General features: G+C 50.2%; 1 protein-coding gene across 3 annotated transcripts in view; it reads right to left on the bottom strand.

Moving 5' to 3' along the window:
* Nucleotides 1-20707, bottom strand: part of OTOF (otoferlin) — a 91045-nt gene that overhangs the window by 58263 nt on the left and 12075 nt on the right. For all 3 annotated transcript variants that reach the window (XM_055539148.1, XM_055539147.1, XM_055539149.1), the window contains exons 2-3: nucleotides 18008-18066; nucleotides 5501-5589 (exon numbers count right to left, since the gene is read on the bottom strand). In XM_055539148.1, the coding sequence (XP_055395123.1) occupies nucleotides 5501-5589; nucleotides 18008-18066 (148 nt within the window). The remainder of the gene's footprint in view (nucleotides 1-5500; nucleotides 5590-18007; nucleotides 18067-20707) is intronic.

The following is a 20707-nucleotide window of genomic DNA, read 5'->3' as shown; positions in this document are numbered from 1 at the left end:
TGTCCTGTGTAGCCCTTCTAAGAGTAGACTCTAGGCATGAACATATATACTGGGCTTTTGCAGCCTCATCTCTTCAGGCTCTAAAACAGTGGGGTTGCAAAGAGTCGGACACGACTGAGTGACTGAACTGACTAAAACTTTAGCATGAACAGAATCATCAGGAGGGCTTGTTGAAATTCGGACAGCTGGAACCCACCCACCCACCCGTGGTTTTGCTGGCCATTGTTTAACAACAGAAATATCAAATAGGGAGGGGAAGGGCAGTCCTGACTTGCAGCTTTTGCCCATTTTCGTGGTGTAAATACCCCCACCAAGGTCAGTTTCAATCTTCCCCTGTGAAGTTCACTGAACACAGAGTCGGGAGAGATGTGTACCATCAGCCCTTGGGAGTGGGCCCCACGCCAGGGGCTCTGACTTAGCAGAATGACTATTTCTGACCTGTGTCCAGGTGATGCTGATGATGGAGGTTGGGGAGCTTACTTTGAGAATCCCTGTTCTACCACAGCCGACTGGAACTTCAGGCCCTTTTGGCCCTACTAGGGCCAGTTGCGGAGAAGGCGATGGCACCCCACTCCAGGACTCTTGCCTGGAAAATCCCATGGATGGAGGAGCCTGGTAGGCTGCAGTCCATGGGGTTGCTAAGAGTTGGACATGACTGAGCGACTTCACTTTCACTTTTCATTTTCATGCGTTGGAGAAGGAAATGGCAACCCACTCCAGTAACCCACTCCCTGGAGAATCCCAGGGAACGGGGAACCCGGTGGGCTGCCGTCTATGGGGTCGCACAGAATCGGACATGACTGAAGCGACTTAGCAGCAGCAGCAGCAGCAGGGCCAGTTGAGCACAACTTTTCCCTAGAAGAAGCCCAGAGAGCTGTAGAGCTGCTGCAGTGTGACAAGACACCCGCAGGGGGCAGGATGGGCTACTGCCCCACCAGTGCTCAGAAAAGGCTCTGGCCTTCCAGCTTAACCAAGGTTTCGGAGTTTAGTCTTGCAAGGGACATCAGAGGAGAGTTTGTCCTGCAATAGCATTCTTTTAAATGGATAGTTGATGTGATCTTAGTCTTATGTAAAGAATAAAGAAAAACATTTTTATAAAACTTTCCTCCTTTCACACGTCTGGAACATACTGTTTAAGCAAAACCAGGGTGCTTGCTATGAAAACACAATTTCAAAACACATGCCCTTATGCTGCTTCTAGCAGAACACTGCCCTCAACCCCTTCCATAGACGTTCTCTGGGGAAGGAGCTGGTGTAGGAAAGAAGCCTTGGGTCTGGTCTGTCTGGTGACCCCAGAGACCACATCCAACCCCGACCCCTGCTGCCCTCTGTCTGGACTGGCTGGAAGCTCAGCAGGGTGTGCCTATTGCTTCTCCTCCTCTGGGTAGGTCTGCATGGAGGGGTTGCCTGGGAGAGGGCCCAGGTGGGCTCCCATGTCCCTGGAGAGCTGGGACCTTTCCCTGGAAGGTGCAGGCATGAGGCCATCCATTCTTCAGGAAGGAGTGCCAACCCTGGGTCAGGAGGTCTGAGTTGAAGACTAGGTTCTGCCTTGACTCTGCTGTGTAACCCTGGGCAAGGACAGTCTCTGGGCCTCAGTTATCCCTGAGCTGTTGGTGAAGGAGCTGGAATCATCCATCTTTGGACAGCCTCCCTTATGCAGCTCATCTGGGTTACCCACCACAAAGAGAGTACCCCTCCCACCCATCCTACCGACAGGGCCCACAGTTGGGCAGGCTGAGTGGAGGCAGGATCCCCGGGTACTCAGCCAGCAGGGAGGAGGCCTTCACACAGCTGGGCCCGCAGACTGACCACAACAGAGCTGCAACCAGGCTCCAGGACCTGTCAATAATTCATTGCTTTCCCCTGGGAGCTGGTGTCAAGTGCCCGAGGCCTGGCAGGGCCTCCACTGCTCTCCTGGCTCCTGAATTATTCAGGAGTCCCAGGAGACTGGTGCCTGGGTCAGGCCAACCTCCTCTCACAGGGCCCTGGACAGGCAGAGGGGGTCGTACAAGATCTTCTGGATCCAACACTCACTAAGTCCTCATAGGGAAGCCCAAGACTCTCAAAACAGGACCTCATTCTAGGTGGATGGAGCAGACCCAGGATCTCCTGGCCCCTGACAAGGACACTTTCTTTCTTCAATCACAGCCCCTACAACTGCTGGGTGAGGGGCCAGCTCCTAAACTGCCCTCTGCTTCTAGGGCAAGTCCCCTTCTTTGTGATGGGTGATGGGATCAGACCCAAGGTTCTAAATCTCACATCAGCCTCCTTTACCTCAGTTTTCCCAAATGCACCAGTCAGGTGACTGGGTTCCTGGAGCACCCTAAGTTCTTCAGAGAAGAAGGGCCACTTGGATTTGGGCTCCCAGATGCTCCCACCCTGTACGTTATCTCCTCCTGACCAAAGGGGACATTCATTCATTCAATCATTCCATAGAGTAATGGGGGTCTGCTGGGTGTGGGCCACTGTCCCAAGCTGTGGGTGTGGCTTTGCTGGTTGCTCTGCCCAGAGGCTCCCCAGAGGCTTGGCTCCCTCATCAGAGGGAGCCTGGTGACTGATCTGGACCACAGTGGGGACAGAGGGCACACACCAGAGGGACCATTTCTTTGGCTCAGGAAATAGAGCCCAGACTCCAGGGTGGGAGACTGAGTCCCACCTGACTCCAAGTACCCGCCCTACCTCTCTGACTCCCAGAGCTGGCCTGTCTCAGGGTGGGTTCTATGTTGTCCACAAGACCGCCACTCCTCCCCACCGCAGCTCTGCCGCTGACAGCTCCCTGGACCTTCTCCAGGCTTTCTAAGGAATGGCAAGACTCTCTTCTACCAGGCCCATGTCTCCCCTTGTGGGGGTTTCCTGCCTTTTCTTAGGTGAGGGCAAGGAAGGCAGAGAGAAAGAAAGAAGGAGAATCAGAGTAGGCACTCCCCTTGCTGTCTCCCCTCTTGCTGGCTTTTTAGAACAACTCATCGAGGCCTTGTATTCCAGCATATTCTTTGTGAGGGTAGTCAATTTCCTAAACAATCTATCAAATACTTCTGATTTGTTTATAGCAGGAGTTTTCATGTTTTCAAGGGCTTCTAGCATTTCAGTGGTTGATCTAGCAGCACTTGTTTAGATGATTTAGCAGTCTCTTCCACGTCCTTGGTTTCTGGGAGTCTGAGGATCAGGAGAGGAGGGGGAAGACCACCATCACTGCTCACATAGCCTGGTTTCTGGGAGTCTGAGGATCAGGAGAGGAGGGGGAAGACCAGCATCCTAGCACCCCCTCCACTGCTGTCTATCCCTGTGGCCTCGGTCTCCTCTCCGAGGCTCAGTTTCCCCATCTGCACAGTGAGGGTTTCTCCGACTGAGCTCTAAAGCTCCCCGGTGCTCTACCATCTACTGTGGGTCCTGCTGGGGGGCCCAGCGCCCCTGCCGGTCCTCAGCTTCTGCTTCCTGCCCCACACCCACCTTATTGTGCGTGTTCCTGTTTCTCTTGTCCTCACAGGTCACCCAGTCGCTCATCCCAGGGAAGAAGATCCTGCTTTACATTAGGGGCCCCGGTAGAGTGTCTTATGAACTTTCTTGTGGGTGTCAGAGGCAGCTGCCTGAATGATGGGATGCCCTGAGCCAGCCATCCTGGAATGCCCACTCCAAGTACTCAGCTGAGATCTCTAGGGCCTGAGATAAAAACCACAGAATCCTTGGATCCATGTGGTTCCGCCCTTCCTGACTCAGAAACCCCTCTACAGCATCATGGTCCACTCTCTGCTAGCCCTCTTCCCAAGAGAGCTCACTGGTTGGAGAGCTCTCAGATCTCCCAGCAGTCGGCTGTCATCTGGCAGTGCAGCCTGGTCCTCGTCCTGCTTCTTGGCACACATCTTTCCTCTTTCACGTGGCAGGAATCCTTCTTGAGGGGCAGGCATGTCTTAACCCCTCATCTTAGCACCTCCAATGACTAGCACAGTGTCTGGCTGGTACAGAGTGTTTCTCAGTGAATGTTTGATGAGTGACTGAAAGGATGGACAAAGGATGGATGGATGAACAAGTCTTTTGCGATTTTCTCCTCCAGGCTCTCAGCCTCTTGTCAGGAGGCAAGATTTAAAGTCCTTTCCCCCGGGCACAAAGCAGTGCCTCTTCATGTTCTCTGCAATCAGCATGAGGAATAGTGGAACCCTCGCCCCTCATCTCTCCTGCTCTGATGGCTCTGCTTCTATTAATATGACCTAGGATTAGGTCTGGAGAAGGAAATGGCAACCCGCTCCAGTGTTCCTGCCTGGAGAATCCCAGGGACGGGGGAGCCTGGTGGGCTGCCGTCTATGGGGTCGCACAGAGTTGGACACGACTGAAGTGATTTAGCAGCAGCAGCAGGATTAAGTCAGCTTTTCTTTCATTTGTAGTCTTCTCTCACTGTTGAGTCACAGTGAGTTCTCAGTGAGTAATCCTCCCTTGCATTTTTTGACATGTTTAGTGGTTCAATCATGACTCTCTCTAGCTTGTATAAGAGGATTTGGCTTTTGAATTCAAGACAGGAACTGCTGCTGCTGCTAAGTCGCTTCAGTCATGTCCGACTCTGTGCGACCCCATAGATGGCAGCCCACCAGGCTCCCCTGTCCCTGGGATTCTCCAGGCAAGAACACTGGAGCGGGTTGCCATTTTCTTCTCCAATGCATGAAAATGAAAAGTGAAAGTGAAGTCGCTCAGTCGTGTCTGACTCTTCGCGACCCCATGGACTGCAGCCCACCAGGCTCCTCCATCCATGGGGTTTTCCAGGCAAGAGTACTAACATGTACTAAATTTAGCCAAATGCAGGAGACATGAGATGTGGGTTTGATCCCTGGGTCAGGAAGATCCCCTGGAGGAGAGCATGGCAACTCATTACAGTATTTCAGTATTCTTAAGCTTCCCAAGTGGTGGTAGTGGTAAAGAACCTTCCATGCTCAGCACTTAGTCTGTGCCTGACACACAGTAGGCACTTAGTAAACATAGGGATTGGATGAATGAATGAACATCTATCTCACTTGATTCTCACAGCTTCCCTTTGAAGTAAGTACTTAGCCTCTTTACACATGCATACATCGAACTCAGAGAGGTTATGCAACCAGCCCAGGGTCACACAGTAGGTAACTGAGCTGGGATCTGAGAGCAGCCTTGCCTGACTACTAAACCATTGAACCAAACTGTCGTTGAGCTTCTAGTTCTCTGCAGGTGTGACAAGTTCACTCTCAGGGCTACAGGTAGATGGTCTGTTGGAGGATATCATTACTTTCTCAGGCAGGTAACTGTTGCCCAGCATGGTGGAAGGAGGAAGACTTGAGAAAGGGGACAGGAAGCTGTGAGAGGGCTGGGGGACTCTGAGGACAACATGAGGGAGCAGAGAGGGGGGTCTTTGAAGGTTAATCCAGGCCAGGATGTGGGTCCTCCTTTAAACTCAAAGGAGAGGGCAGTGCAAGGAGCAGGGAAGGGCCCTCTCCCCCGACCCACCCCCCAGTGCCCCACCTCTCTCACCCCGGCCCACACTTACTTGTTGCTAAAGACTTTGCTGTAGTTGAAGATCTGAATCTCGAGCATCTCATTGCTGTCGATGCTGCTGGCCACTGGCCACCGGAAGGTCTGGGGAGAGAGGGGCAGCTGTGGCCTTGGGTGGAAATGACAGGGAGGGGTGAGGGGAGTGGGAGGGGGCCCCTGCTAAGACAGCCCCTCGCATCAGCCCGTGCTTCACAGGGACCAAGCTCACACCTGGAATCTCATTTAATTCCAGCACCACCTTGCCACATGGGTACTGCCCAGTCCTTTGTCAAAGATGGTGCTCGTAAAGTCCAACAATCTTCTCAAGGTCCTATGGTTAGTGAGAGAACCCAGAGCCAACCAGGGCTTCTGACTCAGCCCAGAGCTCCTTCCACTGTCTCCCAGCTGCCTCCCAGCTCCTGGGTGCACTTGTGCATGGATGAGGCAACCAGGGTGGGCTGTGAGTTTGGGTTCTGCTGTGTGCCAAGGGAAGTTGTAAGTCTTTGGCTCTCTCCTGTCAAGATGGTTCTGATCCTGCCTTGAATGGGAGGTCCCAAGCTCCCCCATTCAGGTCACACCCCCTCTCCCCCTGGCAATGTTAACTTCAGGGACAGATTTTAGCACGTTGGTATGATTAGGGTCAGGCCTACAAAGAGGGGACAGCTGGTCTCCATTCATCATTTCTAAATTTGCCCTCACTACTTGTGTCTTGACTAAATTATTGAATCACAATGATGAACAAGAAGTTCAGTGAGATTTTTTTTCCCTGATGCCCTAGAAATGGCAAGGAGAGCCCAAAACAGAGGCCAAAAGTTATAAAGTACTCCACTCACTAAAGAGAGCTGCTGCTGCTGCTAAGTCACTTCAGTCTGTCCGACCCTGTGCGACCCCATAGACGGCAGCCCACCAGGCTCCCCCATCCCTGGGATTCTCAAAGCAAGAACACTGGAGTGGGTTGCCATTTCCTTCTCCAATGCATGAAAATGAAAAGTGAAAGTGAAGTTGCTCAGTCGTGTACGACTCTTAGTGACCCCATGGACTGCAGCCTACCAGGTTCCTCCATCCATGGGATTTTCCAGGCAAGAGTACTGGAGTGGGTTGCCATTGCCTTCTCCTACTAATAGGCAAAGCCAGGCACCTCCCTAGGGCTGCCCCAAAGGTGGGCTACCCCAGCCATCATTCCAGTTTTCTTCTTCTTGGCATGTAAAACAAGATGCGGGAAGGGAAAGCTGGAGTGTCTCATCCCAGGCACAGTGTTTTGTGGCATATCCCTGGGAGAACAACTCAGAGAGGGAGGTAGCGCGGGAAGGGGAGCCTGGCATGCGGGTTCCCAGTGACCTCTGCCCCCGGCAGTGGACTGGCTGGCCTGTCCCCTCAGCCTCTCAGGAGACCCATGCAGCACCTGGGGGCAAGGACAGTGGCCATGCAGGAGCCTGGTATGCCACTGCTGGGTGTGTTGACTATGTGGCTTATGCTCTTTGGGTCAAGTGGGTTCTGCGAAGAGAAGTCAGGGTCAAGTTGGCCCGTGGACCCTCCACCCATGGCGGCCTGCTTTGGGGAGGGGTCCTCAACTCCCACGAGGCTGGGCCAGGAGCTGCGGGTGGGGTGGAGCCAGGTGTCGTAGGTTGGAAATCCAGCCCTAGCACCTGTTCACCCGGTGTTCTGTAAGACAGCAGGCCTACCATGTGTCCAGAGGCTTCCAGAGATGATTGGAGCTCACTAGAGAAGCTGCCAGACTTTCCCGGTGGCTCAACAGTAAAGAATCCGCCTGCAATCCAGGAGACACTGGAGGTGCTGGTTTGATCCCTGGGTCGGGAAGGTCCCCTGGAGGAGGGCATGACAACCCACTCTAGGATTCTTGCCTGGAGAATCCCATAGACAGAGGAACCTGGCAGGCTGCATACAGTCCAGGGGGTTGCACAGAGTCGGACACGACTGAAGCGACTGAGCACACGGCACGCAGAGAAGTTGACACACCACCAGGAGGGGCCACATTCACAGCAGAGACCAAGAATCAGATCAGGCCACACTCCCCGTCCCCTGCTGGAGTGGGAGGAGGAGGAAGTGGAGGCCAGAGCAGGCCTTCCTGGCTCACTCTGCGTCTTGAGCTGTAAGCCTGAGAGAAAGACGACCAGAGAAAAGAGGGAGCCGGGGTGGAGCAGTAAATGCTTCTGGACTGGATTTGAATAACAAAACGACCAGAAAGCTCTGAGGTCTGCTCAAGGTGTCACTGACGGATGGTATCTTGGGGGATTTGGCAAGAGCTGGTGGAAAGCAGTGACTTAAGTTTCATTTTTATAGCCCACGAAATTCAGAATGCACAAAAGGCTAGTAAAAAAGAATAACAATAGTAATAATAATTTGTAGAGAACTTTTCATTATGTGGGTCTGAATGCTTTACATGTGTTAATTCATGAGTAATCACAACCACCCAAGAGGCTGGTCACGTGTTCTCCATTCTACAGCCAGAGGAACGAGGTCTCAGAGAAGTAACAGGACGCTGTTGTTAGTGGCCCAGCAAGTGCTGGGGGAGGCTCCTGAGGGCCCACCCCATAAGCTTACAGCTCCAGAGCTGCTCTTCATTCTCCACTGGGGATTCAGGGGCTGGTGGAGGGGACCAGGCCAGCCTGGCCGGTCACCGCCCAGTGTGGGCAGGGCCTGTCACAGCTTTCATGTCCCCTCTCTCCAGGGCTGGCCAAGGCCCAGGGAGACCCCCTGACACCCCCATGGTCAGTTGGAGCGGGCAGATGAGGGAGGAAGAAGCAGAGAAGGGAAGGGACAGGGGGTGGGCCGGGAGAGGGCTCTGAGAGGGGTATGGAGAGGACTTTGGAGGTCTTGGACACAGAAGGAAGAGGAGTGGGGAGGGGAGGCTGGGAGGCAACCTGGCTGTCAGCAAGCCCATTATGCTGCTTTGCTCCTGCATCTGGAGGCTTCCAACTCAGTCAAGGGTGTGGTTTTCTTAATGAAGTTGCTGTTGTTGGGCTGCAGAAAAATAACCCAGCATGGCAAAGCCCTAATCATTAGCCACGGTGCAGGGAGGAGAGGGCCTGGGGGGTGGCACCAAGGTTTTGGTTTTCTTAGAACAAAGGGGAATGGGTGTTTGAGCCACCTGAGGGTCTGTGCGTTGGATTTTGGCACCTGAAGGAGGGAAGGGGTGGGAGAAAAAGGAACTGTGAAAGGGGGTGTTGAAGAGTGACGTGGTGAATACAAAGAGACAGGAATGGCTACCAGCTCCAGGATTTTTGCCTGAAGAATCCCATGAACAGAGGAACCTCGAGGGCTGCAGTCCATTGGGTCCAAAGAGTTGGACTCGACTGAGCAACTAAGCATACACAACACACACACAGAGGAACTGGGAAACAGGAAGTCATTTCAAACAAAATGGAGCCAGAGGGGGACACAGCTTGTGGCTTCCACTTGCCCATTCCAGGCACTGGCTTGCCTCGTGGTCAGGGTGCAGTTTACTGGGTCACCAGGGCTGACAGAGAAAAGCAGGCCACCGTCATGGACCCGTTTGCTGAGCAAAGAGGAGGGCAGTCAGTGAGGGTCGGAGGGGTGCCTTGGGGAGCCCTGATGGGAGGTGAGACTCCAGAGGAGGCCCACCAGGATGCCCTTTCAGGAATTCTTCAGCTGAGGGAACACATTTAGCATTTCCAAGGAGTCTCTACTGAGCCCAGACAACCCACAGAAGCCTGAGAAACATGAAAATGTGGGTGATTCGAGTCACGGAGCGTTGGGGTGGTTTGTTGCACGGCCCCCGCTGACTGTGACAACCTCCGTGCTATCTGTGGCTCTCTCCAGGAGGCGGCTTCACGTCGGGGAGGTCTGTCATCAGTGGCTCCTGCCTGGGCCTTCTCCTCCACACGCCAGCCCCCTCCCTTCCCACGGTCCCCAGAATTCCTAGGATAGCGTGACTGTCCCGCTCAGCTGTTCAGGGCCTGAGCAGAGGCCACAGGGCTCCCTGGGGGGTCTCTCTGCACTCAGCCTGCCACATGGAGGGTGCTCAACAAACAGGCCTCACACGGCTGCCTTGACTGCAGGGCTGTCCTTGCTGGCCTGAGGGTATGGCTGGGCTAGTTCCCCTCTCCACATCTCCTCCTCTTCCTCTGGAGAGTGGGGGTGACGTCCCAGGACTGCTTCTGGGGGTTCCCGTGAGGCTGGTGAGGCATTGGCACAGAACCCTAATCAACATGGTGCCTCATTATAGTGACTTTTACTGTGCTACTCTTCCTTCCAGGAGCCGGGATAAGGCCTGGCATCCTGGGGATGGACACTGCAGGGACTGCATGGGCCTGCTGGGGACAGAGCCTCTCTCCAGCCTGAGGTAGCACCAACATGCTTCTCTTCCTGTAGCCACAGCCGTGGAGGGTTGTACCTGCTAACTCGGGAGATGCCTTGACATCAGTGGCCTAGCGACTCAGCCAAGGGAGCCCATGTATCATCTAAGGTCCCACCTCATTTCAGCCTCCAAACTCTCCAGGTAGTTGCTGAGCCAAATACTGCCACTCCAGTTGTCATGAGCCAGCAAGCCCCACGCAGGGGCAATGTTTGCTGAGTACCTTCTATGTTTGCTAAACACCTCCTCTGTGCTGGGCTGTGTGTGGGGAAGCAGGGGTGTCTCTTGGGAGCTCCTGAGTAGTTCTGAAGATAGACACAGACCTGAAATTGCAGCCTGTGATGGGAACATCGACAGAAGTAAGGTGGCAAGCATTAGGGATGGGTGGGGAAGAGGGAAGAGCACTAGTGGTGAAGAACCTGCCTGACAATGCAGGAGACAAAAGAGACATAGGTTTGATCCCTGGGTCGGGAAGATCCCCCAGAGGAAGGCAACCCACTCCAGTATTCTTGCCTGGAAAATTCCATGGACCGAGGAGCCTGGTGGGCTGCAGTCCATAGGGTCACAAAGAGTTGGACACGACTGAAGTGACTTAGCACGCATGCACGCACGAGGAAAGAGGACCTCTGTCTGGAGTGTGGAACTGTGACCCAGTTCACCTGCTCTAGGCTTGGCCGTGACCTGGCAGGTGATGGCCAGGGCGGCGGAGTTCTGCATCCTATCAGCCCCAGCGATCTAGGACTCCACGGAAAGGTTTTCCTGATGTGGGCTGGAGAATGATCTGGGTTATCCTGGGCTTCATCAAGTAAGTTTGAAACCATCTTAAATCAGCAAGGTAGTGTCCTTAAAGGGACAGTCCTCTAGTTTTAGGGGGAGGATATTAGGATGCGTTGCAAAGCTGTAGGGTGCAATGGAAAGAGACCTCTAACTTGGGAAGTTAAAGACCCAAGTCTCAAGTTGGGTTCATTCTTTTGTTCATTCTTTGACTCAGCAACATTTCCCTGAACCCTGTGCCAGGCCAGTAATGGAACAGACAGGTGTGTTCCTCACCCATGTTTCTCACAGCCCATGTCTTCCAGGTACAAGCAAAATGGGAAAATGAGATCTGACCGTCCACGCCCCCCAGGCTGATGACCTCTCCTTCTCTGGGCTCAGAAGGCTCATACTGTATCTCTTTTGTTCTAGGTCCATCTCCCCACTGGACTGAGCCCTTTGAGGGCAGGGCTGAGCCTTGTCCACTTTGTAAGTGGCCATCGGCTCTGGAATTAGACTTCAGTTCGAATCCTCATGTGCTACTCATTGCCTAGGGAAATGCCCACTCAGTGCATTGCAGTGATATATAAGGCTCAGGTGAGCTCTCAGCCTGGCTCAGTACATCACAGGGGCTCTTATTCCTACAAGTACTATTGTTATTCTGGCCTCTCTTAGGGAGTCTGGCCCTCAGAGAGCATGGTTAAGGCCAAAACAAGATGGCTAGAAATAGGCTAGGGGTGGCCATGCCCCTTCCCCTCCCACCCTCCTCCCAGGGGCCTCCGCTGGCTGCTGGCCTGGCACAAAGGCTGTCTCTCTGTCTTTAACTTGGAAAGTTAAACCCAAGTCTCAGGTTGGGTTCATTCTTTTGTTCATTCTTTGACTCAGCAACATTTCCCTGAGCCCTGTGCCAGGCCAGTAATGGACAAGACAGGTGTGTCTGGTCCACCAGGGAATAATCCCTCTCTCTCTAGCTTCTCCATGGTTGTAGGTTAAATGTAGGATCTCAGGTTCCAGCCTTTGGGAAAGAAGACACCAAGTCCAGGCTCTATTTCCACCATTGTTGAACAGGGCATTGTCTTTCTGTCAACCCCCAGTCCCCCAACTCAGGCTCGTCAGCCCTGCCTGCTACGGGCCCTCTCATCCTTTTCTGAGTAGGGGAGGGAGGGACATCTGTTTTCACATCTTTCATTTCATTTTCAGCCATGCCACATTTCTGTAAGGCAGAGAGAGCAAGGAGTCTGTTCCTATTTTTCTGAAGGGGAATCTGAGGCTTGGAGAGGTTGAGTGGCCAGCCCAAGATCTCAGTGTTAATCAAGTCCAGGGCTCATGACTCCCAGGCCAATGTGTTTATACCTCACCGAGCCAGTTCCCAAAGGCCCTGGGCACAATCAGAGTGAGAAAAAGGAGTTCCTGGGAAGCCAAGAGGCCTTTGGAGGTTTTGCAAGGGGCAGCTGAGGTTTCCTTTCTCAAGCTTTTTCTGGAACCACTGACAGGCCGGTTCTTTCAGGAATCAGCCAGGAGAGTCTAGGACTTGTCTACTCCAGGATGGGGAGACAGGTCCAAGTGTGGGTGCAGTCCAGGCTATTTGGAGAGATCTCTGGGCTCTGCCTGAGCAGGAGGTGGGAGGGTAGCCTCCCCTGCTCTGTGTGTGCTCTGCTGACCAGTGGTAGCCAAGCTGCGAACTGTTTCTTAGAAGGAGAAACGGAGGCAGGGCTGTGGAGAGATGCCAGCAAGGCCTTGCAGGGGCGATGGGGGGCTGGCCAAGCAGCTTTCTACTCTGCCTTCAGAGGGGGCTTAGAAACTCATCTAAGCCAGGATTTAGAGCCCTGTCTTTGCCACTTACAGCTGTCACCTTGGGAAGGAGACATATTCTCTGAGCCCAAGTTTCCTCACCTGTGGGTTGCTGTGGAGACTGGATGGATGAGGCTTTGCTAAGGACGCAGTGCGGGGCTGCTGTGGGAAACTGCTGCTGTGATCTTCCCACGGGGCTGCCCACCAGGGAAGTGATGGGCAAGTCCCTCTCGTGTGGGGGGGCCTGGGCCCTGCAGGTCACTTAGCATCCATGCCCCATTCCACCAAGTGCCAGTGCGCCCCCCAGTTGCCCCCACTGTAGTAACTGGCAACTTCCCTGTTGACCCATGGGTGGGTGTAAATTTCCCCAGGTGAGAACCACTTCTCCCCACCTCGAGGCTGCTATCTGATCCAGGCACATACTTTCACTCATAACTCCCTGGCTTCCACCCCTTCCTGGTGTCTCTACACTGGCCTGGAGGCTCCCAGTGCCCAGGTTTCTGCAGGGATCTGTGTGTGCTCTTGCATCTGCTTCTCTCTTTTGGGGGCATCTCTTTGGACCCACACACACCAGGTGCCCAGAATGTGGTCCTGGGCTCAGGGCAGCAGGACTGACTCCCCCGCCCCCACCCCGTGCTGGGCAGCATTAGGAGGAGGAAGGATATGGTGATTAACTTGGAATGTCAGGTATACCCAGGGCTCAGGTGTCCTAGGGTACAGTTAATGGAAAAGAGTGACAGTGTCTTTAGACGGGGCATCAGGTTGCTCACAGGCTAGAGACCTGGGTGGACATGTCCCTTGGGAGATTTGGTGAGGAGGGAGTCACAGGCTCTGCCCAGCTGACGGGGGTGGGGTGGGGGGGCAGAGGCCTAGGGAAGCAGAGCTGAGAGATGGAGCCAGGCTGCCTGCATCCTAACCCAACCAGGCCCTGCACCTTGGGGCTCTGCCTGAGGAGGGGGTGAGGGGAAGGAACAGGGGGTTATACGGTGGGGCTTGTCTGAGGCCGAGACACCAGGCTTGTGTGTGTGTGTGTTAGTTGCTCAGTTGTGTCTGACTCTTTGTGACCCCCCTGGACGGTAGCCCGCCAGGCTCCTCTGTCTATGGGATTTTCCAGGCAAGAATACTGGAGTGGGTTGCTATTCCCTTCTCCAGATCTTCCTGACCCAGGGATTGAACCTGGGTCTCCCATACTACAAGCAGATTCTTTACCATCTGAGCCACCAGGGAATAATGCCTCATTTTGATCATGGCTTTACAGAGAGACTTCATACTCATTATCAGCTCCGTTTGACAAATATGGTCACTGAGGCTTAGAAAGTGAGGCTGAAAGTCACGCAGCCAGGAGGCAGAGAAGGGAAGGACAGAGCTCTCACTGGGGAGGGTACAGCTTGGGGGCTGTGATGGTCCTTGGTGGCCTGAGCCTGGTGGGGAGGTTGAGTCCGTGCTCCCTGTGCCAACAGCTCTGGGACTGCGGAAGCAGCTTGCCATGTGGGATGGGCCCCGAGTGAGGCTGAGACAACAGCTCTCCTAGCACACCTGGAGTTTGCTTAGCTAAACGCTAATCTCAAACGGAACAGGCTGCCACAAGGCCTTGCCCAGTCCAAACAGAGCCAGATGTGAGCGGCAAGACCAGGAAAGACGGGGTAAGTTCTGGGGTCAAGTGGAGCTTCTGCTTTGAGCCTAGATGGTGACTTAGGATGGCTGCTTCTCACCCCAAAGTCAACCCTGTAGGAACTGGAGAGCCAAGAGGGAAATATGGATTCTAGGAAGTGACAGACAGACAGGCAGATGGGGGAAGCCCAGGGAGATCAAAGGCTGTGGAGCTGACACATGAGTTGGGGGGAAGGGAGAGAGAGGGGAAGTAGCCGTGGGAGAGCAGGTTGGAGGAAGTCTTCCCAAGTTCTGTTCTTATCGCTCCTTGGCATTACTCTGGGGCAACGGCTGATAGCTCCTTGACTGATAAAATTGTGACATAAACCCTACTAGGATGAGGTTTAAAACAAATAGCTGTTGATAGACCAGCTGCCTCATACCTCCTTTCATTGAACCCCCAGAGCTAGTTTGCTAAAAAGTCTTGCCTGCCTTCTGTCAACCATGTCTCTCCTTTAAGTCTTAGAGACGAGACCCTGACTTTTTCTGTGGTAACTGGGCCCCCTGGTGCTCTCGCCTGCCCTTCAGCCCCTAGAGACTGACACAGCAGCCTCTGATGGCTGCTCAGTACTCATTACCAGCCAGGGTAGCTGATACCGAGGGAGCTCAAACAGAGCAAAGTAAAGAGATGGGGCGAGTACCTCGTCTATAAAAGAAAGACAACACATTGAACTGTACAGCTGGAGCAGAATCATTAGAATGAATGGTCCATAAAAATAAGTATCAGCAATATGAAACAAGTTTAAGGAGTCATAAGAAAAAAGAGCATTAGTAACCTGGAAGATCCATCTGAAGAACTCCCTCAGAAGACAACAGGAAAGGATGACCGAACAACAGCAAAACAGAAAAGCTAAGAAATGGAGCTAGAAGTAGTACTGACATCTGATCATAGGAACTGAAGAGGCAAGGATATAAAAACTGAATATTTGAAAAAAAATAATGGAGATGGAATTTTCCATGGTAAGTGAAAGCTGAAAGGCCTTAGATTTGAAAGAGCTCACAAAATAGTGCACAACAGGAAATATCAGGAAACCCACAACTGGACACATTATAATAAAACGTAAGAACTTCAAAGATAAATGTATTTTATTTTCCAGAGAGAAATAAAAGATCACCCACCAACAGACAAGAATCAGTGACCATTGGATTTCCCACCAGTAATAGGGAATGATATTTTGTTGTGAAGGAAAGAACTTCAAGCTTAGAATTTCATATCTAGTGAAATTCTCATTCCAATTTGAAAAAATAAGAAATACGTTCTCAGATTTATACAGCTTTAGAAAGTTTGCTACATAAAGGTTCAAATTAAAAATGCTTTTGGAGGAGGTACTCAAATAAGAAGAAAAACAATTCCAAGAGATACTTCAAGAGATATGAGAAGTAAAGGTGATCAAGTATCGTGGTGAAGACTATTGTCTTCCAAAAGAACAAAGATGGCTAGGACAAATAAAGGAAAAAGAGAACACACAATCCTAAGAAACTAGAATTAAAATTCTAACCTAGACAATATCAGCATGAGGATGTGGGCTGAAGTGGGAAAATCAAAGAAGCATGAGGGAGTATTAAGATACTTGTCACATTAAGAAAAATTATAATTAGTTATTTGTTTGAGCACTCAGTAGAATTACATAAATATGAGTATGGAAGGGTGACTACCTTGAAAACAAAAATAGAATGCATAGCTTTTCAATTAACAAGAAAAATTCCATTTACCGAATTGAAAGCTAGAAAGTAGGGGAAAACAAGAAACAGAAAGTATAGTTAATGGAAAATATAAAATAAGATGGTGGTAGAAATAAGCCTTATAGTAATAGCAATTTCAGAGGTAAATGGGTTAAACTAATCAATTAAATCATAGAGATTCTCATATTGGAGGAAAAAAATAAGATCTAATAATATATGCCTTAAGAAGACACATTTGACTTTAAAAACATGCTAACTGCTAAGTCACTTCAGTCATGTCTGACTCTGTGCGATCCCATAGACGTCAGCCCACCAGGCTCCCCCGTCCCTGGGATTCTCCAGGCAAGAACACTGGAGTGGGTTGCCATTTCCTTCTCCAATGCAGGAAAGTGAAAAGTGAAAGTGAAGTCGCTCAGTCATATCTGACTCTTCACGACCCCATGAACTACAGCCTACCAGGCTCCTTCGTCCATGGGATTTTCCAGGCAAGAGTACTGGAGTGGAGTGCCATCGCCTTCTCCATTAAAAACATAGTATGATTGAAAATAAGAGCATGAAATAATACATACTAAGAAATTAAAATGATTGAAAAAGATATACCAGGCAAACGAAACAAAATGGCTGAGATAACAACTTGAATATCTGATAAAATGGAAATTAATGCAAAAACAACATAAAAGACATAGAAAGCCATTAAATACTGGTAGAAGGAAAAGTAAGCAAGATGATACAGCCATAATGAATGTAACATGCAACTGGTTAAGTTTCAAAACACATCAAGCAACAACTGATAGAACTGCAGGGAGAAATACATAAATCAATAATTGTAGCAGTAGATTTTATTACATCATTATTGAAATTGATAGATCAAGCAGAGAAAAATAACCAGGACCTCTGAAAATTTGAATAATATTAATAATAAGCTTGACCTTATATAATATACACTCAAGTTTATCCTGAGTTACAGATAGAACCCCACACTGAACAAATTCCTTTTAAACAAAAGGAGCATTTATGACCACAAGTTAAGGCCATAATAAAAGTCTCAGTAAATTCCAAAGGATCTATATCATACAGACTCTGTTCTTTGATCATAATGCAATAAAATTAGAAGTGAATAAAATAAGGAGCTATAATTTCATAAATATATTTGGAAACTAACAACATATTATTGTATAACTCTTGGGTTTAAAAAGAAAATCATAAGGGAATGTAAGAAATATTTAAAACTGAGTAATAGTGAAGATATTATATGTAAATGTTTATAGAATACAGTTAAAACTGTACATAGAGCAGGATTTAAATACATTTATTAAGGAACAAGAAAAGTGAAAAATAAAGGCTTAACACTCAAGAAGTTAGGAAAAGAGCTACAGAGTAGAATAAAATAAATAGACAGAAGGGAAATAATTAAGAAAAGGGCAGAAATCAATGAAATGGAGAACAACAACAGGGAAGATTAATGAAGCCAAAAGCTGGTTCCTTATAAAGATTAATGAGATAAACAAATCTTTAGCAAAAGATTTTCTTTCTTTCTGACCAAGAAAAACAGAGAGAAGACAAGAATATATGAAATATGGAATAAAAAGAGGGAAATAACTGTGTGCTGTGCTTAATCACTCAGTCGTGTCTGACTCTTCATGACCCAATGGACTGTAGCCCACCAGGCTCCTCTGTCCATAGGGATTCTCCAGGCAAGAACACTGGAGTGGGTTGCCATGCCCTCCTCCAGGGGATCTTCCCACCCCAGGGATCAAACCCAGGTCTCCCGCATTATAGGTGGATTCTCTACTATCTGAGCCACCAGGGAAGCTCAAGAATACTGGAGTGGGTAGCCTTTCCCTTCTCCAAGGGATCTTCCCGACCCAGGTTCCAAAGAATACAAAAAACTTCCTGGGAAGACACAGTGGGAGAAATAGTCTACTGATTCTTGGAGAGGAAGGGGTGAGGTCTGGGTGAGACTGTACTTGTGGGAAGCCAGGTCAGTTATCGAGGGCTTCCTATGCCCAGGGAACATGGGAAGGGAAGCTGCTCTAGGCCTGTTGAATGGGCCCGTTGGCCCTTGTCTGAGCCAGTCACTCCACATGGGGCTCTCCTGTACAGAGGTCCCTGAGAGGGGTCTGGGTGGAGGAGAGAGGAAGATGCCTCCACTACTCCCATCATTGCCTCCTCCCAGGAAGCAAGGAGCCCCTCCACCTAAGCACCCCCCCCCACCCCACCCCCATTGTGTGGCCCAGTGCATACCCAGGAAGCAGGGAGATGCTGGCTCCCCTCTGGGCAGGGACTTGTCCTGCCCCAAGGGCTTCCTACCTCATCGAAGTCAGCCACATCCTCACAGCTCTCCAGGACCCGGGAGTAGAAGGACTGCCCTGGTGGGGAAAAGAGGAAATTATAGTCAGCCCTCCCTGGACAGCAAATTGCTTATTTAAAAATCCCCAAACACTGTTCTTTTATTTGTGAATGGACAAAGATCTCAAACCATTAAAAGTGGTCATCAGTGGGCAGGGGAAGTGAGAAGATACTGAAAGCATCATGCTTTGATTTTTTTTTTTTAACTGTTACCACTTGAGTTTGACATTTTCAGTGACTGTGCTTCACTTTTGTAACTTAAAGAATGCTTTCAAGTCCCCACCAACCTAAACCAGGGCTGCCCAGGTGGCACAGTTTTCCAGCAGTCATGTACAGATGTGAGAGTTGGCTCATAAAAAAGGCTGAGTGCCGAAGAATCAGTGCTTTTGAACTGTGGTGCTGGAGAAGACTCTTGAGACTCCCTTGGACTGCAAAGTGATCAAACCAGTCCGTCCTAAAGGAAATCAACCCTGAATATTCATTGGAAGGACTGATGCTGAAGCTGAAGCTCCAATCCTTTGGCCACCTGATGCGAAAAGCTGAATCACTGGAAAAGACCCTGATGCTGGGAAAGATTGAAAGCAGGAGGAGAAGGGGACGACAGAAGATGAGATGGTTGGATGGCATCACCGACTCAATGGACATGAGTTTGAGTCAACTCCGGGAGTTGGTGATGGACAGGGAGGCCTGGCGTGCTGCAGTCCATGGGGTCGCAAAGAGCTGGACACAACTGAGCGAATGAACAACAACAACAAACCTAAACCAGTGGACCATTTCACTGAAGCGCTACTTCCAGGTTGAAATCTGCCCCATTCTGAAGGTTAGTGTGGGTTGTCTCTGGTGGGCAGGCTGGGGACTCAAATGAGACTTGGTGGTGGGGGAGCACGCCATGCTCCTCTCCCTGGAAATACCTGGAGACCTGGCAGGATCAGCACCCAGCCAGAGAGGCGCTGGAGTGAGTGCCCTCTGATCCTCCACAGTGAGGGGGCCCTAGTCCCCTGGGACCCACTTCTCTTCTCTGGCCTTGGTGGCCTCATCTGTGTAATGAGGCTTGGTACAGAGATCTCCAGGGCTTGCCTGGTTTTTAGAATTTAGAAGCAAGTCTTAGTTCAGAATGGAGCTGACAAGGAGGCAGCCAGGGTGTTTGTGTCTAGGTGGATGGTCTGAGGAAGGGTGTGTGTGTGTGTGTGTGTGTGTGTGTGTTTATGTGTGTGTATGTGTGTGTGCACGCGTGCGTATGTGTGTGTGTGTGTGTGCACTTGGAGGATGGGTGCATGTGGGGAGGCATGTGGGGCATCTCATAATGGGGACAAAGCTATAAAGAAAAAGCTAGAGACAAAAAAAGAGATATGGAGTAGGCAGATGGGAGAGAAAGACTCTTTAGCACTAACCAGGGACAAAAACAAAGCAAAACAAAAAACTGAAAAGAAAAATTTCAACGACAAACCCCAAGGCAGCCGGGAGAGGAAAGGGAAGCATGAAGGATGATACCTGAGCCTCTTTTAATTTTTCCCGTAGGCAATACGCAACACAAATTGAGAATCAGGCGAGCATATCTGTGCATTGGGGCTCCCCCAAGGACCTGCTGCTCGGAATAATCAAAGGCCTTTTCATCCTGGAAGATGGTAATGAAGCCTGGATATGGCTGTGTTCAAGGGATTCCTGGAGTGAAACTGAGCAACCCAGCCAGAGGTGAGGGCGGGTGGGAGGGACAGTGCAAGATGCCATCAGGGTTCAAACATGCCTGAAGCCACCAGGGTTCAAACCTTCCTCTGCTTGTCTATTTCCTACAGCCTCATTGGAAAAGACATAAAATACCATGAAATCAGCCACTGCAGAATTTAAACATCAGGACTCTGTTTCGAAAAGCAGTAAAACCTCATTGCCTTAGGCTCCGGGGATTTAAATGTGGTTGAATATTGTCAAACAGGATGAGCTAAATTTTGCCTCTAGATATTAAAAAAAAAAGTTTCCGGAAAAAAAATCAAATCAATGGTACAGAACAGTGTAAAGGACAACTTATTAAGAAAAGAGAATGTCATTAAGCAGTTTTGGAAACTCACTTTTTAGGAGGATTTGTACAGGGGCAGCGATCATGCCAGTGGTCCTTTTCTATTCACTAGAGCAGAGCCCCTTTCCAAGTTATCAGTGGGGATTACTCACTCATTTCAAGTTCATTTCCACTTCACGTCTATTCAATACCAGTCTTATTGACATTTCAGCTCCATTTTAAATGACTTTCAGACAAAACCATTGAAAATCCCAATATGCAATCACCATTGTTGCCACCGAGATCAAGAATAAGGCTTGAGAGAAAGGATATGGCTGTTCCCTACAGGCGAGAGCTTTTGTGGACAGAATGAGCAGGAGATTAGATGAGGAAAATTGAACAGCATCCTTCATTCCTTTGGAGGCTTATGGGATAGAGCTGAGCTCTTTGGTTTGAAATAAAATCCTCCTTGAGTCAATAAATGAAGTTTGAATAGCAGACTCTGTGATCACACTGTAATGAGTGTCATGACATCAGATATATCCAAATAGAGCGGACCAGGAGTCCAAAGCTTAATCGAAGTAAGTTGTATATCATTTGACATTTGGAAATATCCACGCTGCCACTACTATCCTAAATGAGATTCTTGTCTCGTCATGCGGGATGGAGCA

The sequence above is a fragment of the Bubalus kerabau genome, chromosome 11, assembly GCF_029407905.1.
Source record: "Bubalus kerabau isolate K-KA32 ecotype Philippines breed swamp buffalo chromosome 11, PCC_UOA_SB_1v2, whole genome shotgun sequence".
NCBI classification, from domain to species: domain Eukaryota; kingdom Metazoa; phylum Chordata; class Mammalia; order Artiodactyla; family Bovidae; genus Bubalus; species Bubalus kerabau.
This window is presented reverse-complemented; position numbering and strand designations above follow the sequence as displayed.